Genomic DNA, 27,934 nt, shown 5'->3' with positions numbered 1-27,934 from the left:
AGGCTAGTTGAAAGTTAAAACTGTCACTGAAGGGGCCAGCGCTCTGGCGCAGTGTGTTAACTCCCTGGCCTGAAGTGTCAGCATCCTATATGGGTGCCGGTTAGGTTAGGGTTCTGGCTGCTCCACTTCCAATCCAGCTCTCTGCTGTGGCCTGGGAAAGCAGTAGAAGATGGCCCAAGTCCTTGGGTCCCTGAACCCATGTGGGAGACCCAGAAGAAGCTCCTGGCTCCTGGCTTCAGATTGGCGCAGCTCCAGCCATTGCAGCCATTGGGGGAATGGAACCAGTGGATGGGAGTCCTATCTCTCTCTTTCTCTCTTTACCTCTCCTTTCTCTGTGTAACTCTGACTTTCAAATAAATAAATAAATCTTTAAAAAAAATTGTCACTGATATTCTGAATGTTGGCAACCAGAATAATGGAGACATCATTAGGGACATCAGAGAACAAGTTTGATTTCATATATCACCCATTTTTAATGTCAGAAGAACTCTTAGATACAAAGATATTTCAATTATACTATCAGAAATAAGGCCCTAGAGTTTAGAAGAAGTCAAACAAGGAGATATGAATTTGGTCAGCATCTATATTACAATGAAAGCACTGAAGAGAATACATGTCAAATGGATGACTAAAGCAAAGAAGAGAATGTGTATTTAAAATTTTAGGTGTTAGATATTTAGTAGATATCTATAGCTGGAACTTCGTATTGGTCTCATAGCATTACTTATCATTTGTAAAAATTCCACAATCTATGTCTCTATCATGTTCAACCCAGATTAATATATATATATATAATTTTCTACTTTCCTATAAATAGCTAATAAATATGCTTTTAAATTATACCACTTTCAAAACTCAAATGCAAGTTATTTCCAGTCTGAAATTAACTTCTCCTACAGCCATTCATATTTTAATAAATTGCAACATTGTTCTCAATTTTTTATGTCAAAACTTTGGCATCATCTTTCTTTCCCTCGAGCCTTACATCCAATCCTTTAGCAAATTCTTTCAGCTTTAGCTTTATAGCCAAAATCAGATATCTTTACCATTTCTACTGTCACCATCCTAGCCGTTATTCCCATTTGTATTATTTTGACAGCTTCCTAATCTATCTCCCTACTACTATCCTTGTTTCCATATAGTCTGTTCTTCATATAACAGCCAGCTTAATTCTTTAAAAGCCTGTCACATCATTTAGTTCCTTGACTTAAAACCCTCTAGTAGCATTCCAACTCAATCAGAACTCCAAGTCCTTTAGGGTCTTATAGGTCCCACATGAATCACTCCCTGTCCAACCTCTCTGATCTAATTTCCTACCACTTTCTCCTTCCTAATTCCATTCCAATCACAGCAATTTACCTGCTGTTCAATAACTATATTGAGCATGTTCCCATCTCAAGATCTTTTCACTCTTTGCCTGGAACTTTTTTTCCCCAGAAGCCTGGACCTGGACCTCCTTCAGATCTCTACACAAATGTTAGCTTTTAATGATGCCTTGCCTGATGTCCTTGTAATACAGCAACTGCTTTCTCAATCCAAGAACTTCCTATTCTCATCACTCTGCTTTACATTTTGTTAAACTATCATCACAACCAGAAGGTAAAGAATTAACATCAATCCTGGGGTGATTCAGGCCCACTTTGAAGAACCACTTTGCAGTCTGACTTTTCACCACACTGTTTTCTTAGAAAATACAGAATTAAAATAAAGGTAGAATGTTGTGTCTGCCTAGTCTGCTGTGAGAGACTGCACCTAAAGTAGAAGAGTTATAAGTTAGCATATAGGCCTTGGGCCTCATTAACAGAATGGTATAAAAGACTGGTGGGAAACTGAATTTGCGACTTTTATATGTCAAGGTGACCTACATGCCTCTTGTCCACAATAGCCCAGCATGTTTCATGTGATGAAGTGGTGAAAGAAAACTTAATAGTCAGTGGGTATTTTATGAGACAGAGATATTTTTTACTGACATTATCTTATCTATTATCCTGTGTCTTCTTACAAAGTTAAGTAAATTTAACATTAGAATAAAAATTGCAACATGTGATCCCAGCTGTCAATTCAAACCCATGACAACTGTTTTGTACACTACCTAACATACATTAATCTATTTGTTCATTTTCAGTCTTTTCCACTAGACTGTACATCCAATGAGAACTATACTCAGTGTTCTATCTCCAAAGCCAAAAGCAATACCTGATATAAAACAATACATATATATATATATATACACATTTATGCTATTGAATTAATCAATGAAGGAATGAAAGAAGAAATAAAATCTAATAAGAAGCACCAAAGAGACAGAAAGAAATCCAAATTATCTAGAAAGAAGATGGTAATAGTCAATCATATCAAATGCTACAGAGACTGAATATGATGGTAAGTGAACAATGCCTTGAATATTTTATAAATTGGAAAATCATTAGAAAGCTTTGGGAAAATAAGTTTTGGTTGAGAAGTAACAGAAGCAGCTAAATTTTCTTAAATTTTTAAAAATGAACAATGAATAGTACAAAGCAATAATTTTTAAAGAATAAATAGAACTCTTAATATCGGAGATAAACTAATACTAGGGAGGAAAACTGATATGCTTTCATATGCAGTAAATTCAAATCACTTACCAATTTCTTGTTGTGATGAAACAGGATTTAGATTTCCTGCAGAATAATGTTCATTAAACTGGAAAATAAATACCATAAAATATTATTCGTGAAATCAGGACAACTGTGTGTGTAAATAGCATTCAATCTAAAGCTTGGTTCTTCTAATGCACAGAATTTGAGTTAACATAATACCAACTTTCTATTTAGCACATTATCTACTTAAAATAGACCTATCTTCAAAATCTATCATTTACTTATACTAACACAGGCCCACTGACTTGATTCTGGCAATAGAGAAAATATTAACAGTGACATATATTGTACGAAGGTTAGTTTCTATTTTTGAATCTTTTTTTAAAAAAAGATTTATGTTCACCCTCCAAATGACCACAATTGCTAGGGTGGTACCAGACAGAAGCCAGGATACAGGCACTTTGTCCAAGTCTCTCATGTGGATGCAGGGGTTCAAGCACTTGGGCCATCTTCCAATGTTTTCCCAGGCACATAAGCAGGGAGCTGTACTGGAAGTGGAATAGCATGGACTCAAACCGGTGCCCAGATGGGATGCAGGCATCACAGGAGGCAGCTTTATCTGCTACACAGCAATACTGGTCCCCTACTTTTTTTTTTCTTAGAAGATTTTATTTATTTATTTGAGAGGTAGAGTTACAGACAGTGAGAGGGAGAGACAGAGAGAAAGGTCTTCCTTCTGTTGGTTCACTCCCCAAATGGCCACAACTGCCAGAGCTGTGCTGATGCAAAGCCAGGAGCCAGGTGCTTCTTCCTGGTCTCTCATGCAGGTGCAGGCGTCCAAGGACTTGGGCCATCTTCCACTGCTTTCCCAGGCCACAGCAGAGAGCTGGATTGGAAGATGAGCAGCTGGGACTAGAACCGGCACCCATATGGGATGCTGGCACAGCAGTCAGAGGATTAACCTACTGAGCCACAGTTTCAACCCCGGTCCCCTACTTTTGAATCTTAACCTAAGATTCCATTCATCTTTAAAAAAAAAAAAAAAGATTTATTTGTTTATTTGAAAGGCAGAGTTACAGAGAGGCAAAGGCAGAAAGAGAAAAAGAGATCTTCCATTCGCTGGTTCACTCCTCAGATGGCCCCAATGGCTGAAACTGTGCCGATATGAAGCCAGGAGCCAGGAGCTTCTTCTGGGTCTCCCACATGAGTGCAGGGGCCCAAGGACTTGGGCCATCTTCTACTGCTTTCCCAGGCCACAGCAGAGAGCTGGATTGGATTTGGAGCAGCCAGGACTTCAAGCATTGACCATATGAGATGCTGGCACTGTAGGCCCCAGCTTTACCTTCTATGCCACAGCACTGGCCCCATCCATTCATCTTTTTGCTTTCTTCTAAAAGCCTTTAACAAATCAGGTTCTTGGTATTACACTCTTCCCTATAAAGGCAACAGGGGGACTGGCATTATAGCAGAGTGGCTCAGCTGCCACCTGCAATACCTACATTCCTTAGGAGCACTGATTAGAGTATGGCTTCTCTACTTGTGATCCAGCTCCCAGCAGAGGATGGCCCAAATACTTGGGCCCCTGAATCCCAGGTGGGAGCTCTGGGCTCCCAGCTTCAGCCTGGTCCAGCTATAGCAATTCTGGCTATTTAAGGAGTACATCAGCAGATGGAAAATCTCTCTCTCTTTTTCTGTAACTCTGAATTCCAAACTTGCACCCACATGGGAGACCAAGGTAGAGTTCTCAGCTCCTGGCTCAATCCTGGCCATTGAGGACATTTGGGTAGTGAACCAACAAATGGAAGATAAAATAAAAATTAATAAAAATTAAAACTTAAAAAATTGAATCATGACAGCATCGATTTTGGTATTCTTTTTATTCTTGATATTGGATTATTGACATTTTCTCATTTCACTATTCTTCTAAAACCTAACTCTTTGTGGCAATATAATATACCTTTAGATAGACATACCACTTTCAACAATTCTTTTATTTTGAATACTTAGGTTTTTTCAACTTTTTCTAGTATAAAAATCTCATTTGAGGGGTCAGTGCTATGACATAATGGGTAAAGCCGCAGCCTGCAGTGCCAACATCTCATATGAGCACTGGTTTGAGTCCCAGCTGCTCTACTTTTGATCCAGCCCTCTGCTATGGCCTGGGAAAGCAGTAGAAGATGGCCAAAGTCCTTGGGCCCCTGCACCCATGTGGGAGACCTGGAGGGAGCTCCTGGCTCCTGGCTTCAGAATGGCCCAGCTCCAGCCATTGTAGCCATTTGGGGAGTGAACCAGAGGATGGAAGACCTCTTTCTCTGTCTCTCTGTCTCTCTCTTTCTCTTTCTGACTCTGCCTTTCTGTAACTCTGCCTTTCAAATAAATAAATAAAATCTTTTTAAAAATCACATTTGAATAAACACTGTTATGCACATTACAATTCTTTTACAATTAATAAGGAAAGATGTTTCCCCTCATAGAAGTCATTTGAATTTCTTATTCAGTGAATTATTCACCAAATGGAATTTGCTCATTTCTCTACTGAGATTTTTTTCTTTACATATTAAAAATGTTAATTCCTTGTCATATGATTGCAAATATTTATAAAAATTGATTTTTCTTTAAAAAATATTTAACATATAGGAGCCTAATTTTTTATTATATCAAACATATTTTTCCTTTTTTGTTCCACTCCATTTACACTTAGTAAATATTCACATATTTCCTTTGAAGTACTTTATGGTTAATTTTTTTTCATTTAATTTAATATATGTGTAACTTTTATTGGTGTATACTGTAAGATGAGTGTCTAATGCATCCCTACCAATTTGAGGTTCCCAACTTTAACACTTTCTAAATTCTTTCCCTTTGAGAAATCCAAGAAGGCTGAATAGTGAGAAGCCACACTGACCTCTGCCAAAGAAAGATATAAGAAAAGTGAAGGAAGGACCATGTTCCCAGGTTACTGGTTAAGAGGAATTTTCAGTGGAGGGTGGACAGAATAGAGCAGGAAAGAGACTCCATAAATCAGTGAAAAGGGAGGACAGATACTCAGCCGCCAACCACACACCTCCAGTGACTTCTGCATATACGCAGTTGGTACCCAGCTGGGAAGCACCATCTTCCCAGACAACATAAGAGGAGGCTTCCACAATACCTGCCACTGGCAGCTTTGATCCATGAAAGGAAGCCATACTGCATCCCTTCCCTCTACCACCAAACCACCAAGGCAATTTGTGGAGGGGCAGTTGTAGCAGATCTTTGTTCTGACTCAGGGAATGGCAGGCAGCTTTCACAGGGATGAGGCAGCTCACAGGGAGGAAAGCAGAACCCCTGTATCCTTTGACTGGGAGAGTTCTGGACACAGACCACAGAGCTGAGAGGTATGAGGACTGTGGCTGGGTTCCGTACACCCATGCAGTCTGCTGGAAACTTGGAGCTCAATATATGCTGGGTACACACTACAGAGTGGGTGAGTGCTCTGTATGGTGCTTGTGCCTGAGTAGGTAGGATGTGCAGGCACCATGAGTTTTCTCTGGACCATTAATCAGTTGGTTCACCTTGGCACAGAGAAGGGCAGAGACTGTGAACAAACCAGCCAGCTCCAACATCTCCTACTACTGACTAGCCAGAGTAGCTATAGCATGTCCAACTCGGGTGTCACCCTGGAACCTTGTCCCACCCACAAATGGTGGTCAGAACTCCCTGGACCCACCAAGAACACACACACTCCTAGAAATCCAATGCAAGCTTCAGGCACTCAATTGAGCCACAGAGGCACATTTACAAGAATAAAGCCTTCAATAAAATTTGTTTTAAGAGTATCCCCCAGAGGAGATAAGAGTGATACCCTACAGGCATAAAATTCAATGTAGAAACACAAAACATATGAACAAGGAAGGCTTGTTCATAAGGAACACAATAATACATTAATATTGGACTGTGAAGAAGGGGAGATTGACAAAATGTCTGAAAAGGAATTCAAAAGAATGATCATAAGGTTACTCAAGTACACAGAGACACAGTTAAATGAAATAAGGAAATCCATATGTGACAGGGACAAGAAACTGAAAAACGACAGAGATATGTTACCCTTATGTATATAGCAGCTCAACTAACAATAGCTAAGATACGGAATCAACTCAGATGTCCTGTCAACTGATGACTGGATAAATAAATTATGGTATACATAAGTGATAGAATACTACTCAGCTATAAAAAGAAGGATATCCTGTCTTTTGCAACAAAATGGATGAAACTGGAGATTATTATGCTTAGTGAAATAAGCCAGTCCCCAAAAGACAAATACCATGTTTTCACTGATTTGTGATAACTAATACACAGAGTACAAAAGATGTAGTTTATATAAGCAAAATTGACATTTTGAGATTTGATTATTAGTTATAGCATTTGTCTATACTCTTGAGGAACAGTGATTTTTCTACTTACTACTTATTGAATTCTTTAGTAAGTGGAGGGTTAATCTTGTGATTATAAAGAAAATGAAAGTATGTCATTGTAAAAAGTAAAATAAGAGCGGGGACACCACAATGACTCCCATAGCTGCGGGCTGGAGAAGATGCCATCTTCTGGGAGCAAGGTGAGAGGAAACTGCCATAGCCTATGTCACTGGTGATATTGTCTGGGGGAGAACCTTGCAGACTACACTGACTTTGAGTCCAGTCTTGAGTGCTAGCAGGGGGCATGGTGGTTCAGAGGGATAAGTCGGTCATCCCCATTGACTGTGAGTCTGGCTTACGAGGTTGGCAGGGGGCTGGGCACCAACTTAGGACTGTGAGGTGCTACCCTCCCCCTGCTCTACCACAGGTGCCCACAATCAAACTGCCAAGGTGGACCACCAACAGGCAGCTGGCTCTGGGAATGCATCTGCTCTCTCTGTGAATGGAGCAAGATTGCGGGGTTGAGTGGATCCCCTGCACTGGGTGAATATGCGAGCCTTGTGTGCTATGACTGTGGGAATTCTGTAACTGCACAATATGGTGTTGGGCATAGCTGGGTCTCTGGGCAATCATTGTGTCTGGCTTCAGACGTTCAGAGTTTCTTAAGTGACTGGGGTGATCATTGCCGAGGCATCCATGCTCACATTGGACAGATCCATTGTGCTGTTCAGGCAACTGCACGGGGGTGCTCAAAACCACTATGGGTTAAGCCTGGGCATTAAACACCTTGGCAGAGAGGAGATGAGGCTATGATTACACCAGCCAATGTGATCATATCTTCCTCCCTGCTGACAATAGAACAGATTAGCCATGCCCAACTTGGGTGTCATCCTAGACTCTTGTCCCACCACTGGGCACTGATGAGAGCACCCTGGCCTTACCCAGCACATGCCTCTGGATAGCCAATGAAGGAGCAGACACTACACCAAGCCAGAGGCACAGTTCAAAAATAAAAGCCATCAGAGGAGAAAACCAACAAGTGTTTCTACAAATATCTAAAAATAAATGCAGAAATACAAGAAACATGAACAAGGAAGACTATATGACTCCCCAAAAGGAACACAACACCACTTCAATATTAGAAAGTGAAGAAGAAGCCAGCGCCACGGTTCACTAGGCTAATCCTCTGCCTTGTGGCGCCGGCACACCGGGTTCTAGTCCCGGTCGGGGCGCCAGATTCTGTCCCGGTTGCCCTTCTTCCAGGCCAGCTCTCTGCTGTGGCCAGGGAGTGCAGTGGAGGATGGCCCAAGTGCTTGGGCCCTGCACCCCATGGGAGACCAGGATAAGTACCTGGCTCCTGCCATCGGATCAGCGCGGTGCGCCGGCCGCAGCGCGCCAGCGGCGGCGGCCATTGGAGGGTGAACCAACGGCAAAGGAAGACCTTTCTCTCTGTCTCTCTCTCTCACTGTGCACTCTGCCTGTCAAAGAAATAAATAAATAAATAAAAATTAAAAAAAATAGAAAGTGAAGAAGAAATTCCTGAAAAGAATGATCATAAGATTACTCAAAAACACAGAGAAACAAATACATGAGATAAATAAATCATATATGACACAGGTGAACAATTTTGCTGATACAGTGAAGAAAAATTTAACTAAAATATTAGAAATGAGGAATTCAGTATGTCAAATACATAAAATACAGTGCGAGAAAGCTTTAACAGACTTGGTGATACAGAAAAAAGAATATCTGAGCTAGAAGACAAATCTTTGGAAATAAGTCAGACAAAAAAGAAGAAAAAAATCAGAAAAGCTGAAAATAGCATTAGAGATTTATGAGATACTGTCAAATGACCAAACATATGTGATTTAGGAGTTCCTGAAGGCATAGAAAGAGAAAGGATTAGAAGGCCTATTCAGAGAAATAATAGCAGAAAACTTCCCTAATTTTGAGAAAGATAGGGACATTCAAGTAAAGGAAGCACACAGAACTTCTAACAGACATGATCAGAAAAGATCTTCACCACAACACATTATAGTCAAACTTTCAACAGTAAACCCAAAGAAAATATTCTAAAATGTGCACAAGAGAATGCCTGATCACCTTCAGAGGATCCATGATTAGACTAACAGCCAATTTCTCATCAGAAACTTCATAGACTAAGAGAGATACAGTCCAAGTTCTAAAATAAAGAAACTGTCAACCCAGAATATTGCATTCAACAAGCTCTCATTAATAAATGAAGGTAAAATGAAGCAAAATGAATAGAAATTGAAAGAATTTGTCACAACTCATCCAGCCTTACAAATAATTCTTGGGAAGTACTCCAAACAGTCACAGAGAAAAACAGGCATTATTATGAAAGAATGTAAAGGCTGAAAATCTAGTAAAAGTACAAAGGAAATTCAAAGCAAATATCAGGAATATTTGAGAAAATGGCAGGACCAGGTTCTTACATATCAATAACAACTTTGAATGTAAATGGCCTAAATTCACCCATTAAAAGATACAGACAGGCTGAATAAATTAAAAAACAAGATCCACCTATTTGCTGCCTACAAAAAACACATTTCATCAACAAATATACATACAGACTGAAAGTAAAAGGATGGTAAAAGATATTCCAAACTCCGGTTGCCCCTCTTCCAGGCCAGCCCTCTGCTGTGGCCAAGGAGTGCAGTGGAGGATGGCCAAGTGCTTGGGCCCTGCACCCCATGGGAGACCAGGGTAAGTACCTGGCTCCTGCCATTGGATCAGCGCGGTGCACCGGCCACAGTGCGCCAGCCGTGGCGGCCATTGAAGGGTGAACCAACGGCAAAGGAAGACCTTTCTCTCTGTCTCTCTCTCTCTCACTGTGCACTCTGCCTGTCAAAAAAAAAAAAAAAAAAAAAAAAAAAAAGATATTCCAAGCTAATAGCAAAAACAAGGAGGTGTAGCCATCCTAATATCAGACAAAATAGACTTTAATACAAAAACTGTTAAAACAGACAGAGAAGGGCATCATGTAATGATTAAGGGATCAGTTCAACAGGAAGACATGACAATAGTAAATGTATATTCACCCAATGCCAGGGCACCTAGCTATTTAAAACAAATACTAGTAGAGCTAAAGGGAGACACAGACTCCAATACAATAATAATGGGGAGACTTTAACACTCCACTTTCATCAATGAACATATCAGCTAGTCAAAAAAAACAACAAAGAAACAGCAGAGATAATCTACACTATGGATGAAACAGACCTACAGAACATTTCATAGCACATATGCAGAATGCACATTCTTTTCATCATTACATGGAACTTTCTCTAGGACAGACCATATGCCAAGGCCATAAAGCAAGTCTCGGCGAATTCATAAAAACTGAAATCATTCAATGTAACTGTTCTGACCACAATGTAATGAAGCTGGAAATTAAGAACTCAAGAATATCTAGAAAATATACAGATACATGAAGACTGGACAACATGCTTTAACAACATTTTTTCATGATGAAGACCTTAAGCAAATTGGGTATATAAGGAACATTCCTCTACACCATCAAGGCAATACACAACAATCCTACAGCCAGTATCATATTGAATGGGAGAAAGTTGGAAGCATTTCTACTAAGATCTAGAACCAGACGAAGACGTCCATTCTCACCACTATTATCCTATATAGTTCTGGCAGCCATAGACGTTAGGCAAGAAAAAGAAATCAAAGAGATACAAATTGGAAAGGAGGAGGTCAAATTATCTTTGTTTGAAGATGACATGATCCTTTACACAGGAGAATCAAGAGACTTCACTAAGGGAATATTGAAACTCGTAAGAGAATTCAGAGAAGTTGCAGAAAAAAAATAAACACACAAAAATCAATAGTATTCTTACATACCAACAATGCTCTGGCTGAGAAAGAATTTGCAAGATTTGTCCCATTCCCAATAGCTACAAAAAAAATTTAAATACCTTGAGATAAATTTAACCAAGTATGTGAAAAATCTCTATAAAGAAAATTATATATTAATGAAAAAGAAAACACACAAAAATGGAAAAATCTTTCATGTTTGTGGATTGAAAGCATTCATATAATTAAAATGTTCATACTACCGTCCAAAATTTTACAGATTCAATGTGATCCCTATCAAAATGCCAAGGAGCTTATTCAGAGATTTAGAAAAACCAACCATAAAATTAATATGGAAACACAAAAGACTCCAAATAACCAAAGCAATCTTAAACAATGAAACAAAGTCAGAGGCATCTCAAAACCAGATTTTAAGACATAATACAGGGTTGTTATAATCAAAAGAGCCTGGGAGCCTGGTAATGGCACAAAAATAGACATATAGACCATCAGAACAGAACAGAAATCCCAGACATTAATCCATGCATTTACAACCAAGTACTCTTTGACAAACAAGCTAAAATCAATCTCTGGAGAAAGGGTAGTCTCTCCAACAAACGGTACTGGGAGAATTACACCCTATTCAAAAATCAACTCAGAATGTATTACCGATCTAAACCTGAGACCGGAAACTGTCAAATTACTAAAGGAAAATATACGGGAAAAGCGGCAAGATATCTGTGTAGGCAAAGACTTCTTGAATAAGACCCCAAAAGCAAGGCAATAAAAGAAAAAATAGACAAATAGGATTACATCAAGCTAAGAAACTTCTGCATACCAAGGGAAATAACAATTAACAAAGTGAAAAGGCAGCTGACAGAATGATAGAAAATATTTACAAATTATGTATCCAAAAAGGGATTAATATCCAGAATACATCAAGAGCTCAAGAAACTCCACAACAACAAAACAAACAATCCAGTTAACAAATGGGCAAAACATATGAACAGGCATTTTTCGAAGGATGAAAGACAAATGGCCAGTGGACAAATAAAAAATATTGGGATCACTAGCAAAAGCAAAATGCAAATTAAAACCACAATGAGGTATCACATCACCCCAGTTAGAATGACTTTCAGCCAAATATCAAGCAAATAACAAATGCTGGAGAGGATGTGGAGAAAAAGGAATACTAATAAACTGTTGGTAGGAATGAAACTGGTAAACCCATTATGTAATACATATGGAGATTCCTCGGAAAAGTAAAAATAGAACTACCATATAACCCAGTTATCTCACTCCTGGGAATATATACAAAGGAAATGAAATCAGCATGTGAAAGAGTTACCTGTATTCCCATGTTTATAGATCAATTCATAATAGCTAAGACGCAGAATCAACATACATATCCAACAATTAATGACTGGATTAAGAAAATACAGCATATACACACAATGAAATGTTGCTCAGTCATAAAAACGAATGAAATCCTGACATTCGCAACAAAATGGATGCAACTGGAGAACATTAAGTGAAATAAGCCAGACCCAAAAAAGAAAAATATCATGATTTCTCTGATTTGCAGTATTATAGAGAGTTTTAAAAAGTGTATGGATGGGCTAGTGCTGTAGTATAGCATGTTAAGCCTCTGTCTGTCTACAGTGCTGGCATCCCATATGGGTGCCGATTCTAGTCCTGGCTGCTCCTCTTCCAATCCAGCTCTCTGCTAACGGCCTAGAACAGTGGAAGACGGCTCAAGTGCTTGGGTCCCTGCACCCATGTGGGAGAACTGCAAAAAGCTCCTGGCTCTTGGTTTTGGCCTGGCCCAGCCCCGGCCATTGTGGTCATTTAGGGAGTGAACCAGCAGATAGAAGACCTCTCTCTCTGTCTCTCCCTCTCTCTGTAACTCTGCCTTTCAAATAAATAAATAAATCTTTTTAAAAAAAGTATGTGGATGTCAGATCATTTGGTATAGTTATAAATATTACTTCACTGAATCATACCATGTAAATGACAATATACTCTTATTTCAAATGTTAAAAAAAGAAAAATGGAGAGGGGGGAATATGAGGACTCTTGGGGTACTAGTAAAGATTTGTTGTTCTTCATTTGGGAGTTGGTTATGATTGTGATCAAATGACAAAAGAATTGATCTGTATACTTATGTGCATTTCTTGGCGTGTATACTATATTTTAATAAAATGTTTTAAAAATAAATTCTTACATTGTGAGACAAAAGTCCATATTGCTGATCACTCTATCAATCTTTATTTAATTACCACACCATTCTGATTCTTTAGGTTTACAAGATGTTTTAATACATGCAAAGAAAATTTTCTCTTACCAATATATTTCATAATATTCAGAATTTTTATTCCTAATAACTACCACTTTTTATTTGCCAATCTAGCTAAGAGTTCTTCAATTTTGTCAATAAGTTTCAAAGAACTTTGACTTTGTTGATTTTCTTTCATGCTTGTTTTCCATTTCATTCTATCTGTCCTTGTCATTTTTCTTTATTCTATTTACTTTGGATTTGCTTTGTTCTTCCTTTTCTGGCATCTCAAGACAGAACTTTAGGTCACTGATTTTAGACCCTTCTTCTTTTCTGTTAATTATTTAAATAATTAATTAAACTATTTAAAGCTAACATTTTGTTCTGGTCTTAGCAACATCCCACAGGCTTTAAATTTTTTAAACTTCATTTATTTTCATTTTATTTGATAGGCAGAAAGACAAAGAGAAATCTTCCATCCATAGTTGTATTCTCCAAATGCCTACAATCATCCAGGGCTTGTCCAGGGCAAAGCCTGGCATCCAGAACCCAATCTGGGTCTCCAACATGGGTGGCATGAAACCCAAGTACTTGAACCATCATTTGCCACCTCCAAGAGTGTACAGTAGGGGGCAGTTGGATTGGAAGCAGATCTGTGACTCAAACCAGACATTCCAATATGGCATGCAGGTGTCCTAAGCAGAATCTTTAACCACCGTGCCAAATACTTGTCTCCTTTCCCCACAGTTTTTAAAGAACTGAATTTTCATAATAATTTGGCTAGATATCTTTTCTGATTTATCTCATGATTTATTCTTTGATTCAAGACCTATTTAGGATTTTTGAAGATAACTTATTTTTCTTGAATTCTAACTTATTTCTGTTGTGATCACAGAACATAACTCTGATTTTAATCATTTTACATTCATTGAGAATCATTTTATGGCCCAAGACTTAAGTCTATATATGTTGTAATTGTTGGATGTGGTGTTCTATAAAAGTCAATTCAGTCAGAGGGACAGATAGTACTATTTAGAACTTACAGAAGATCTTTATTAGCTATGTTGTGTAATTCTATCAATTGCTGAGAGAGGGATATTTCCAATTATGTTTATGTTTTAGGTCTCTCTTTAGTTCTGACAATTTTTATTTCATGAGTTTTGAAGCAGTTATTGGGAACATTTGTGATTATTACATCTTCCTTATGAATGAACCTTTTATCTGTATGAAGTATTCCTCTTATCTCTAGTAACATTATCTTAAAGATTACAAAATGATATTAACATAGCCACTGCGACCTATTTATTGCTTGCACTTTTGAGATATATCATTTTCCATTCATTTATTTTCAACCTGTCTTTGTCTTTATATCTTAGTTGTGTCTCTCATAGATAACTTAGGTCTTATTTTTTCATCAATTTTTACAGTCTACCTTTTATGTAGAGTTTATACCATTCATATTAAGGTAATTCTACAAAAGTTTATAATTTAGACTGTTTTACTATTTTCTTTTTCTTCCCTTTGTATTGTTACTTTCACTCTTTTCTGCGTTTAAGCTAAATTTTTTAGCATTTCATTTTAATTTATTACTAATCTTATTTTGAAACATTTTCTTCATTATTCTTGACCACTTTCTCCCTAGAAAACTTACTAATTATCTGATCAACCTCTTTCCCCATCACTACCACCAAAAAAATAAATAAATAAATAAATAAAGATAAATAATATTGCCAGGATTAAAATTAGATTAGAATTTGATTATATTTATAAATTATTTTGAGAAGAAAATATTTTCTGAGTACACAAGTACTTCATATATCCAAGCAGTCAAACAAATTTTCAGTAGATTTGTAGTTTTCCTCTACCCAAAATGCACACGTATCCTGTTAAGGTTATACATATGGGGCTGGTGTTGCAATGTCAGCAACCCATAACGGCACCAGTTTGAGTCCCAGCTGCTGCACTTCCAATCCAGCTCCATGCTAATGTGCCTAGGAAAGTACAGATCATGGCTCAAGTCCAAGGATGAAACTCTTGTCTCCTGGCTTCGGCCAGGCCCAACTCTGGCTGCTGCAGCCATTTGGGAAGTGAACCTGCAGGCAGAAGATCTCCATGTCTCCCTCTAACCCTGACTTTCAAATAAATGAATAAATCTTGTTTTAAAAAGATTATGTATCCTTTTAAAAAAAGGATATATAAATGTATTTTGCATTCATATTATTCTAAATGAAAATTAAGTAAATATTATTTCCATTTTACACATAAGGAATCAGAGTTCCATTCCCAAAACCCCACATATAGTACGTAACCAAGCAATCTGACTTTAAAGTCTAGTTTTAACCACTTCACAATATTTTCTCCATTTTTCAAGTAAAGTATGCGTTTTTTAAATGTATTTAGTGGGCTGGCACTATGGCATAGTGGGTAAAGCTGCTGCCTGCAGTGCTGGCATTCCATATGGGCGCCAGTTCAAGTCCCGGCTGCTCCACTTCTGATCCAGCTCCCTGCTAGTGTGCCTGGGAAAGCAGTAGAAGATGGCCCAAATGTTTAGGCCCCTGCACCTGCATGGGAGACCTGGAAGAAGCTCTCGGCTCCTAGCTCCAGATCGGCGCAGCTCTGGCAGTTGCAGCAAATTGGGGAATGAACCAGTAGATGGAAGACCCCTCTCTCCCTTCCTCCCTCCCTCCCTCTCTGTGTCTGTGTGTGTGTGTAACCCTGACTTTCAAATAAATAAATAAATCTTTAAAAACAAATAAAATATATTTATCTTCACATGAAATCTTTCTCTTTATATTAATAAAAAAGGTTTTTGTTTGTTTGTTTTTGACAGGCAGAGTGGACAGTGAGAGAGAGAGTCAGAGAGAAAGGTCTTCCTTTTGCCGTTGGTTCACCCTCCAATGGCCGCCGTGGCCGGCGTGCTGCACTGATCCGATGGCAGGAGCCAGGTACTTATCCTGGTCTCCCATGGGGTGCAGGGCCCAAGCACTTGGGCCATCCTCCGCTGCACTCCCTGGCCACAGCAGAGAGCTGGCCTGAAAGAGGGGCAACCGGGACAGAATCCGGCGCCCCGACCGGGACTAGAACTCGGTGTGCCAGTGCCACAAGGCGGAGGATTAGCCTAGTGAGCTGCGGCGCTGGCTAATAAAAAAGTTTTAATGTATTTATTTTCACTTTATTTGGAAGGCAAAGAGAGAGAGATATATCTTTCATCCTCTGGTTTAATCTCCAAACGCCTACAATAGCTGGGGCCACGCCAAGCCAAAGTCAAGAGCCTGAAACTCAATCCTGGCCTTCCATATGGGTGGCATGGACCCAACTACTTCAGCCATCATTTGCTGCCTCCCAGGGTGCATGTCAGCGAGAAGCTGGATGGAAAGCAGTCATGAGGTAAAACCCCATACTCCTATGTGGATATCCCAACCAGCAATCTTTTTAAAAAAAATGTATGGGGCCACTGCTGTGGTGCAGCAGGTGAAGACATAGTCTGCAGTGCCAACATCCCACATGGGCACTGTTCATGTCCCGGCTGCTCCACTTCCAATCTAGCTCCATGATAATGGCCTGGGAAAGAAGCAGAAGATGGCCCATGTCCTTGTACCTCTGCACGCAGGTGGGAGACTCAGGGGAAGCTCCTGGCTCCTGGCTTCATCCTGGCCCAGCCCCGGCTTTTGCAGCTATTTGGGGAATGAACCAGTGGACAGAAGGTATCTCTCTGTCTCTCTCTGTCTCTCCCTCTCTAACTCTGCCTTTCAAATAAATAAATGTTTCTTTTTAAAAAAGGACTTTTATTTATTTGAGGGAAAGAGTTACAGAGAGAGAGAGAGGGAGAAAAAGGTCTTCCATCTGCTGGTTCACTTCCCAGATGGCTGCAATGGCTGAGGCTGGGTCAATCTGAAGCCAGGAGCCAGGAGCTTCTTTTGGGTCTCCCACCTGGGTGCAGGGGCCCAAACACTTGAGCCATCTTCCATTGTGTTCCCAGGCTATAGGCAGAGAGCTGAATTGGAAAAGGAGCAATTGGGACACAAACCTGCACCAATATAAGATACTAGCACCACAGGTGGAGGCTTAGCCTACTATACCATAGTGCTGGCTCCCAAGCAGCATCTTAACTACTGTACCAAACACTTTCTCTTTTCTTTTCCATGAGAGTGAAAGAGATCAAGACAGAGAGTGACAGCAAGTGCTCCTTTCCCATTCACTCCCTAAATGTCTGCAATGGCCAGGGCTAGGTCATGCCGAAGGCAAAAACTGGTAATTTAATGCATTTCTCCCATATCAACATCAGGAAATTAATTGCTTGAGTCGTCACTTGCTGCCACTCAGGTTCTGTATTAGCAAGGAGTCGGAATCAGGACCCAGAGCTGGGATTTGTACCTGGAAACTCCAATATGGGGTGAGGGTGTCTTGATATGCATCTAAACCAATAAAGCAAATGCCTGCTCCTAAAAATATATCTTAATCTCTGGTTTTAACCACTAAATATAGAAACAGTCACTTTAGGATTATTAGTATCACTAAACAGTAGAAATCAATATTAGAAGGAAATATTTTAGGTCTTCTAAAATTAAGCAATGATAACACTGCTATGTACACACATAATTGAAAAGACCAATTTATAATGTGAGGCTTTTGTAAATTGATTAAAAATATGTTTAGAAGTTAGATACATTAAAGCCAGATTCATTTTTAAACTGCCTTTAACTGCAACTGAAATCATCCCTACCCAGGGATTCTTCTTGTATTGAATAAATGTCAGCCTGGGGTATCATTTGCTAAACTATCAATACTCAGAATTTCTAAAAAATTGTCTTTTTGGTACTCTGTCCCAAGACAGTCTGGTACTAAGCAACTAAAATTACTCAAGTTACAGTATACAATTTTTAGAAATAAAACTTAAGCTTTTTCTGTTACCTGATCTGATGAGATTTCTGAATCAAATATAGAAGAATCAAATAAATTCAATCCAGGTGATCTAGAAGTATAACTCATAAGAAAAGAAAATCCAGGAGATCCCTTTTCTGTTTGACCTTCAGGTATTGCATTTCTATTTCTGTTACAGAGAAAAAAGAAATCATAAAACTATTAAAAATCTATTATTAACCCTACAGACTGATGAGCACCTTAAATACTAGTATAGAGATGAGAATTAGCTTAGTAGAGAAATGTAGAAAGTAGTTATTTCAGTAAGTAACCCTGCTAACAACCTGGGAAAAACAGCAGATGATGGCCTAAGTGTTTGGGCCCCTGCTATCCACATGGGAGACTCAAATAAAGCTCCTGGCTCCTGGCTTTGGCCTGGCCCAGTGCTGTCTCTCCATCTCTCTGTAACTCTTTAAACTAAATAAATAAAAAAATATTTTTTAAAAATAAGTAGGCACTATTTCTACCATCCTCATTTTACTTTAGAGGATTTTGAAGCCTACAGAGTTTAAATCATTTGCTCAAAAGAATAATATAAGTGCCAGAGTTGGGATTTCAATGCAATGATCTAAATTTAAAATCTAAGCTCTTAACTTTGACACTACTGTCTTCAAGATTTTGAAAGCCAACAGTATTTTAGGTTTGATGAAAAGCCAACCATCACAGAGTGCTATATAAAATAAACTTTAAAAGAATCTATGAAATACAATTAGACAAAACAGGATACAACAGTTAAAAATACGTTTTGTAGGCCCAGAACTGCCTGGGTTTAAAACATCAACTGTAACATTGACCAGCTGTATTGCCTGTGACTCTGTTTCTTCATCTATAAAATAGTAATGTACTTATACCTCAAAAGGTTGTTGTAATAAATGAGCAATATTTATAAATTCCTTTAACAATGGCTTGCACATCATGCTACATACATGTTTATTAAACATAAGTTTAATAAGTCTGACAATGTTGCTATAAGTGCCTCTAAGACCATTAATGAGTAACTTATAGATCATAGTTTCCTTATCCTTGGAGAAAGGTTTAGAATATGATCTCACATTCTTTCACAATTCTCAGATTTGCTGAGCTCCACTTTGAAAATGACATACTTGAGTCAACATGACATTCATATATACAACCCTTACAGTAATTCCAAATACTGAAGTTAAACACAAGTGATAGACCCCTGATGAAGTGAAATGTTCGACATGCTAGAAGTACCTCACAGTTCACCATTAAAATAAAATAGCTAGGGACCAGCGCTGTGGCATAGCAAGTAAAGCCACTGCCTGCAGTCCAGCATTCCATATGGGTGCTAGTTCAAGACCTGGCGGCTCCAATTCCAATCCAGCTCTCTGCTATGGCCTGGGAAAGCAGTAGAAGATGGCCCAAGTGCTTGGGCCCCTGCACCCGTATGGGAGACCTGGAGGGAACTCCTGGCTCCTGGCTTCAGATTGGCACAGCTCTAGCCATTGTGGCCATGTAGGGAGTGAACTAGCAGACGGAAGACTCTCTCTGCCTCTCTGTAATTCTGCCTTTCAAATAAATAAATCTTTTAAAAATAAATAAAATAAAAAGGTCAAATGTAGCACTTTTTTCCAAAGTTACATGTTTCATGTTAGTGGTATTTATGCCTAAAGAGGTTACTTAACAGAATGGCAATTTTTGCTTTGGACACTGCAACATAAGGGGAAAAAAATGACTACTGTGAACACTGTTTAATGATCCATAATCTACTATATATGACAGTAGCTTTTTAACTTCATATTTTAAATTTTTCCATAATTTTTATCCCTTGATAAATCTTAAATCCATATACTGTTACTATGGATGGGTACTCAGGAACTATACCATCTTCAGCTAAATGTTTCAAGAAAAGTGAGAGGAGGGTCTGTGAAATGTTAGTAATTGTTCAGAGGGTGATGGGTACATGGAAGTTAATTACACTGTCTGTACACATATGTGTGTCTGAAATAATCCATAGTAAAAACTTGCTAATGTTACAGGTGTAGGCATCTTCCTATTCCTATCAGTTATTTATATAACCCAATATAGATAATTTTGTAGTGATTATTAATAAAAATCTCACATTTCAAATGATGGGGTTTTAGGAAACTGCACTTTCTCCAAAGATTCAGGTGTTTTTACAGCTTCAGGAGTTCTTAAAAATACAGAAATTTCAGGAGTTTGTGGAAAATTCTCAGTTCTTTCTTCTACTTTGTCACTATTATTTTCTATTGTCTTTCCGAAATGTTCTGTGTAGATAGCCTGAAAATTCAAACAGAAAACTATAAAAATAAATGTTACTGCATTAATCAGATATATACAAAAATGTGTACGGTAGAAAAACACTAATCTATGATGTTATTTAACGAAGTAAAATAAGAATAACTGGTGAAAGTGATACTAATATATCTAATAGAAATAATAATTATTTTTAATTATCTAAGTTCTGTTTTCTATCCTAGTTCCAAAAATGTAATTGATGGAGAAAAATGGTTAGGAGTGATTTTTCTTTTACAATTATCACATTATACTCTGGTCAAAGAACTGTACAGACTTTAAGATTCCCAGATAGTATAATAGGGAGCAATGTACTGTGCTGGGATTGTGATAAACAGCGAAGAAAAAAAGTGTAAGAAGTGCACCCTTGAAGGGAGAATTAGAGAGAAAACCACAGTGGAAATTCTATGGAAAAAAGAGGAATGCCGTGGACCTGTGTGGAAGGTGCAGATGCACAGCACGAACAGGAACGCAATACATGACTCCAGCAGGCAAGAGATGTGGAGGGCGCTAGCTTGGAGATGGCAGTGAGGTCAGAATGCAGCAAGCTGCGGTGATACAGCTGGAGGGAGAGTGAGGCAGGAGTCCAGCCTGGAGCCCTAGGGGCTCGAGGGTACCTGTAGACCCAGTGGATGTAAAAGGGCATGTTTCTCACTGCATCCTCCCCACAATGGCGCATGGCACCTAGCTGAGAGGCGGGGCACCATTCTGGGTGGACGTGACAGCTGTGGAAGCCCTCGTGTACATGCACAGCAGAAACTAGCTGAGACAGGACATTTCTCAGCAGTACCAGTGACAGCAGTGGCAGCAAAGAGCAACATTTGGTCAGTGGCTCTTGTGTATGGGTGTGATTCAGGGATTCTAGCAGAGGGAAAATCCATGGTCCCCTCTGACTTGGAGCCTGAGTGGGAGGATTGACAGGATTGACATAAGACCATGAGGCGCCCTAGCCTCCTAACATACCACAGCCCCTGGGGCCTCAAGTTGTGTAGGCACAGTACCCACAGACAGCAGGTTCAGGGAACATCTGCCTCTCTGTGGACCTGACTGAATGGTGGGGCAGACCCTCTGAGACGGGACTCTGTGACTGTACTGCATGAGAGGGTACAGGGTGCAGCTCCACATGCTTGGCGCTCCCAGGTTGCCATGGGCAGATCACTGTAGGGAGATGCACGCTCATAATGAAGACTGCACAGATCATCTGTATGGCTAATACAGTGGTGCGGATGAGTATTGCATCCACTGGGGGCTAATATACAAGCATGATCACCTTGGAGGAGAGGAGGTAAAGGTGTGATTGTAACAACAGAAGTAAACAACCCCCCCATCTGTTAACAAAAGATCTACCACACCAAACTTGAGTGTCACCCTGGACACTCGCCCCACCCTGGAGCACTGACCAGAGAGCCCTGGTCACACCCAGCACACACTTCCTGGTATTCACTGAAAGTGCAGACATTCCACTAAGCCACAGAGGTACAGTTCAAATATAAAAGCCATCAGAGGAAAAAACCAAGTATCTCTAAAAATACTTAAAAATAAACATAGAAATTCAAGAAACAAGAATAAGGCAGACAACATGATGCCACCCCAAGGAAACATAACAATATTTCAGTATTAGAATGTGAAGATGAAAAGATTGATGAAATGTCAGAAATGGAATTCAAAAAATTAATCATAGGATTACTCAAAAGCAACCAGAAGCAAATCCTTGAATTAAAGCAATCCATACATGACATGAATGAAAGTTTTTCCCATGAAATTGAGATTTTGAATAGAAATCAAAATGAAATATTAGAAATGAAGAATTTAATAGATCAAAAAAATGCAGTGGAAAGCCTTAAAAGGAGAAAGTAAATAATTAAGATTAGACAAGAAATAAACAAAACTGAAACAAAAAAATCAGTGAAATTAAGAGCTGGTTTTTTGAAAAAATAAACAAAATTGATACACTATTGGCCCAACTAACCAAAAAAAGAGAGAGAAAACCCAAATCAATTAATCAAAGAGGATAAAGGAAATATGACAACTGATACCACAGAAATAAAATGAATCATTAGGAATTACTACAAAGAGCTGTATGCCAACAAATCAGGAAACCCAGAAAAAAATGGATAGATTCCAGAACATATACAAACTACCAACATTAAGTCATTAGGACATGGAAAACCTAAACAGACCAATAACCAAGACTGAGGCTGAAGCAGTAATAAAGGCCTTCCCAACAAAGAAAAGCTCAGACCAGATAACTTCACTGCTGAATTCTACCAGATATTTAAAGAAAAACTATTTGCAATTCTTTTCAAGCTATTCAAAATAACTGAAAGAAAGAGAAATCTCCACAACTCCTTCTATGAAGCCAGTATCACCTTAATTCCTAAACCTCAAAAAGATACAACAACAGAAAAAGAGAACTACAGACCAACTTTCCTGATGAACACAGATGCAAAGATCCTCAACAAAATACTAGCCAACTGAATCCAACAATACATCATAAAGATCTTCACCCAGACCAAGTGGGATTTATCCCTGGAATGCAGGGATGGTTCAACATTCACAAATCAATCAATGTGATACATCACATTAACAAACTGAAGAACAAAATCCATATGATTATCTTAAGAAATTCAGAGATAGCATTTGATAAAATACACCCTTTCATGATGAAAACCTTAGGCAAATTGGGTATAGAAGGAACATTCTTCAACACATTCAAGGCAATTTATGACAAACCCACGGCCAGCATCCTATTGAATAGGGAAAAGCTGGAAGCATCCTTACTAAGATCTGGAACAGACAAGGCTGCCCCCTCTCACTATTGCTATTTAATAATAGCCCTCGAAGACTTATCCAGAGCCATCAGGCAAGAAAAAGAAATCAAGGGATATAAATTGGAAAGGGGGAAGTCAAATTATCCCCATTTGCCGATGACATGATTCTATATATAGGGGATCCAAAAGACTCCACTGAGAGACTACTGGAACTCATAAAAGAGTTTGGTAAAGTGGCAGAATATAAAATTAACACACAAAAATAATAGCCTTTGTATACATAGACAATTCCATGGCTAAAAAAGAACTTTTAAGGTCAATCCCATTCACAATAGCTACAAAAAGAATTAAACACCTTGGAATAAATTTTTTTTTTTATTTTTATTTTTTTTTGACAGGCAGAGTGGACAGTGAGAGAGAGAGAGAGACAGAGAGAAAGGTCTTCCTTTTGCCGTTGATTCACCCTCCAATGGCCGCCGCGGCTGGCGCGCTGCGGCCGGCGCACCGCGCTGATCCGATGGCAGGAGCCAGGAGCAAGGTGCTTTTCCTGGTCTCCCATGGGGTGCAGGGCCCAAGCACCTGGGCCATCCTCCACTGCACTCCCTGGCCACAGCAGAGGGCTGGCCTGGAAGAGGGGCAACCGGGACAGAATCCGGTGCCCCAACCGGGACTAGAACCCGGTGTGCCGGCGCCGCTAGGCGGAGGATTAGCCTAGTGAGCCGCAGCGCCGGCCTCCTTGGAATAAATTTAACCTAGGATGTCAATGATCTCTACAATGATAATTATAAAACACTAAGGAAAGATATAGAAGAAGACATAAAAAATGGAAAAATCTTCCATTTGAATGGATTAGAATCAATATCATCAAAATGTCCATACTAACAAAAGCAATTTACAAATTAAATAGGATCCCAATCAAAATACCAATGATATTCTTTTCAGATCTAGAAAAAATGATGAATTTATAAAGAGTTCAAGACATTCAACAATAAAACAAATAATCCAGTAAAGAAATGGGCAAAGGACTTGAACAGGCATTTTTCAAGAGAGGAAACTCAAACGGCCAATAGACACTGGAAAAAATGCTCAGGATCACTAGCCATCAGGGAAATGCAAATCCAAAACACAATGATGTTTCACCTCACCCTAGTTAGAATACCTTTCATACAGAAATCAACAAACAACAAATGCTGGCATGGATGTGGGGCAAATGTACCCTAATCCACTGTTAGTAACAGTGTAAACTAGTTCAATCATTATGGAAGACAGTATTGAGATTCCTCAGAAATCTGAAAATAAATCTACTAAATGACCCAGCCATTCCACTCCTGGGAATTCACCCAAACCAAAAGAAATCAGCATATGAAAGAGTTATCTTTAACCCCAGGTTCACTGCAGCTCAATTCACAATAGCTAAGATATGGAGTCAACCCAGATGTCCACTGGATTGGATAAAGAAATATATAATATGGGTAGATTAGATAAAAAAGTATATATACTATGGAGTACTACTCAGCTGTAAAAGAAAAAATGAAATCCTGTCTTTTACAACAAAATGAATGCAACTAGAAACCATCATACTTAGTGAAATGAACCAGTCCTAAAAAGACAGACATCATAAGTTTTCCCTGATCTTGGGTAACTAATAGAGTACCTAAAATGTAATATATTGGAGTGAAATGGACATTTTTGAGATTTTATGACTGTTTACTGCCCTTGTCTCTTCTGTTGAGTAACAGTGTTTTTTTATCTTCATACTATTTGTTGAACTCTTTATTAGTGTAGGGTTAACATTATGAACATTAAATAAACTAAAAATAGATCTTTGTAAAAATTAAGAATTGGGGCAAAGAACCAAAGAAAATGGCGAAGGCCGCAGATAAGACCGGCAGTTGGGGGAAGAAAAATCTGAAAAGGAAAGCCGTTACCGAAGAACCGCAGGAGGCTACAGTCGCTGGGGATGAGGCGACAGAAAGTGGGGTTCAGCCCCCGAAAGCAGCTGCATTTCCCCCAGGTTTCAGCATTTCCAAGATTAAGAACAAACAGCAGCAACACTTAATGTTCATGTGGTGGAAGCAACAGTAGCGCAAGGAAAAGTTGGCAGCTAAGAAAAAACTTAAAAAACAGAGAGGCTCTTGGTGATAAGGCTCCACCAAAGCCTGTACCCAAGACCATTGACAACCAGCGCGTGTATGATGAAACCATAGTAGACCCTAATGATGAAGAGGTTGCTTATGATGAAGCTACAGATGAATTTGCTTCTTACTTCAACAAACTTCTCCCAAGATTCTCATCACAACATCAGATAGACCTCATGGGAGAACAGTAAAACTTTGTGAACAGCTCTCCACAGTTATACCAAACTCACATGTTTATTACAGAAGAGGACTGGCTCTGAAAAAAATTATTCCACAGTGCATTTCAAGATTTCACAGATCTGATTGTTATTAATGAAGATCGTAAAACACCAAATGGACTGATTCTGAGTCATTTGCCAAATGGTCCAACTGCTCATTTTAAAATGAGTAGTGTTCGTCTTCGTAAAGAAATTAAGAGAAGAGGCAAGGACCCCACAGAACACAGACCTGAAATAATTCTGAATAATTTTACAACACGGCTAGGTCATTCTATTGGTCGTATGTTTGCTTCTCTCTTTCCCCATAATCCTCAGTTTATTGGAAGGCAAGTTGCCACATTCCATAATCAGCAGGATTATATCTTCTTCAGATTTCACAGATACATATTCAAGAGTGAAAAGAAAGCAGGAATTCAGGAACTTGGACCACGTTTTACCTTAAAATTAAGATCTCTTCAGAAAGGAACCTTTGATTCTAAATATGGAGAATATGAATGGGTCCATAAGCCCCGGGAAATGGACACAAGTAGAAGAAAATTTCATTTGTAAAGTACTGAGGGGATAACTTGGATTTTGCTGAACAGGCCTATCTTGAACTTGGTAAATTATTTCTGATGGAATACCCTTTTCAAAATGGCATTTACTGATTTCAAAAACTCCCTTTCATGTCTGGACAAAAATGACCAAGTACCCTGGACTGCCATTGTTTATATAGTAAATGTAAGTCATTTAGGTTTAATAAACCTTTTGTTTCATAAAAAAAAAATTAAGAATTGGAATAGGAGAAGGAGGAGAAGGAAGAAAGGCTGGAGCATGGGCGGGAGGGTGGGCAGAATAGGAAGTATCACTGTGTTCCTAAATCTGTATATGAAATACATGAAACTTGTATAACTTAAATAAAAATTTTTAAAAGGAATGTATATGCTATCTCCTTAAAAGGGAAAAGTAATTCAAATTCTAAGCAATCCTGCTGTCTTTGGCTTATCATATTTTTGCACATTTCTGCCCTTATTATCAATGTTCCACTTTCTCCACTTATACCAAATTCCATGCCAGCATCACTAGCGGTAGCTTAACTTACTATGCCACAATGCCGGTCTCGCTCTCTCTCACTCTCTTTTCTTCTCCCTGTCACTCAGCCTCTCAAATAAGTCAATAAATAAAATCTTTTAAAGATGTTTTTACAGGAATCACTGGTCTGTAATTCCTATGGTAAATCATTCAATCTGTTTTCCTCAATCACAATTCAGTGGTGGTCTTGATATATATTGTCACTTATCAATAACACCTTTTTATATATTTTCCCTTTTGTGGTTTAATTTTTAATATGAAAAATGGATTCTGTAACTCTCTGTAACTTCCTAATTATGAAGCTAAATACATGTCATATAATCAACCTTCACTGTACTAAATCTAAAATTAAAATGAACACAGGTTTTATATTGGAATGTTTTGATTAGAAATTAGAAACTGAACATTTTACTTACCTGTGAAGTACATTTTGATTCTCTTAAAGGTCTCACTGTCCCTTTATCTCCACACTCAGCATCTGTTTGTTATACGAAATTTTTTTGTAACTCATTGTAATAAAATGTTGGTTTTGTGATAGTCATTTTAATTTGCTTTGTATAGTTTTATCACTTAAATAAAACAAATTTTCCTATTTCATAATGTTGTCTAATAAAATAATATATACATGATATTATGTCCTGCTTTTTATTTAGCATATATGTCTGAGATTCATCCATATTATTCCACACATAGATTTCTTATTCTTACTGATTAAAATATTCCATTGTAAAACACAACACAATACGTCTATCCATTTTACTGCAGATTGGCATCTGGGTGTTTCTGCTTTGAAGCTATTATCAACAATGATGCTATGAACATTGTTTGATAATATCCTTGTTTGTATGTACATGGATTTCTCTAGACATACACCTAGGAGTGGAACTATGAAGTTTAGAGTATGTTTATTACTCATTTGACAGATGCTGAAGCTTTCCAAAGTAGTTGTGACAAGCAGCCCTCAACTAGCCTCAGAAAATCATTTAGTCTTCGTGTACAAAATTATCAGTTCCAGTTTTAATGTTTTAAAAATTTATTTACTTATTCAAAAAGTAGAGTTAGGGGGGTGGGAGGAGAGGGAGAGACAGAGAGAGATCTTCCATCTTCTGGTTCACTCCCCAAATAGCTGCAACAGCTGGAGCTGGGCAATCTGAAGCCAGGAGCCAGGAGCTTGTTCCAGGTCTCCCACATAGGTACAGGGGACCAAGTACTTGAGCCATCTTCCACTGCTTTCCCAGATGCATTAGCAGGGAGCTGAATCCAAAGTGGACCAGCTAAGCCTTGATCCGGCACCTATACAGGATGCCAGCTCTGCAAGTGGTGGCTTTACCTGCTGTACCACAGCGCTACCTCCCAGTTATAATTTAGCTTTGATTACATTACATAGTAATTTACTAACAGCTTCTTTTGTCCTATATTCTCATTAATACTTAGTATTGAAGGCTTTCTGAATTTTGCGCTCA

The 27,934-nt window shown here is 38.7% G+C and overlaps 1 protein-coding gene and 1 pseudogene across 10 annotated transcripts in view; one reads left to right on the top strand and one right to left on the bottom strand.

Annotated features, from left to right (window-relative positions):
* C20H14orf39 (chromosome 20 C14orf39 homolog) overlaps positions 1-27,934 on the bottom strand; it is an 87,362-nt gene that overhangs the window by 11,485 nt on the left and 47,943 nt on the right. For all 10 annotated transcript variants that reach the window (XM_070065073.1, XM_017349489.3, XM_051826392.2 and 7 more), the window contains 4 exons: positions 26,888-26,949; positions 20,080-20,258; positions 17,988-18,126; positions 2,625-2,682 (listed from right to left, as the gene is read on the bottom strand). In XM_070065073.1, coding sequence (XP_069921174.1) covers positions 2,625-2,682; positions 17,988-18,126; positions 20,080-20,258; positions 26,888-26,949 — 438 coding nt within the window. The remainder of the gene's footprint in view (positions 1-2,624; positions 2,683-17,987; positions 18,127-20,079; positions 20,259-26,887; positions 26,950-27,934) is intronic.
* On the top strand, positions 24,908-26,166 carry LOC100348022 (ribosome production factor 1 pseudogene; annotated as a pseudogene).

Source organism: Oryctolagus cuniculus, chromosome 20 (assembly GCF_964237555.1).
Source record: "Oryctolagus cuniculus chromosome 20, mOryCun1.1, whole genome shotgun sequence".
Lineage (NCBI taxonomy): Eukaryota > Metazoa > Chordata > Mammalia > Lagomorpha > Leporidae > Oryctolagus > Oryctolagus cuniculus.
The sequence above is the reverse complement of the archived record's forward strand: the minus strand, read 5'-3'. Positions and strand labels throughout refer to the sequence as shown.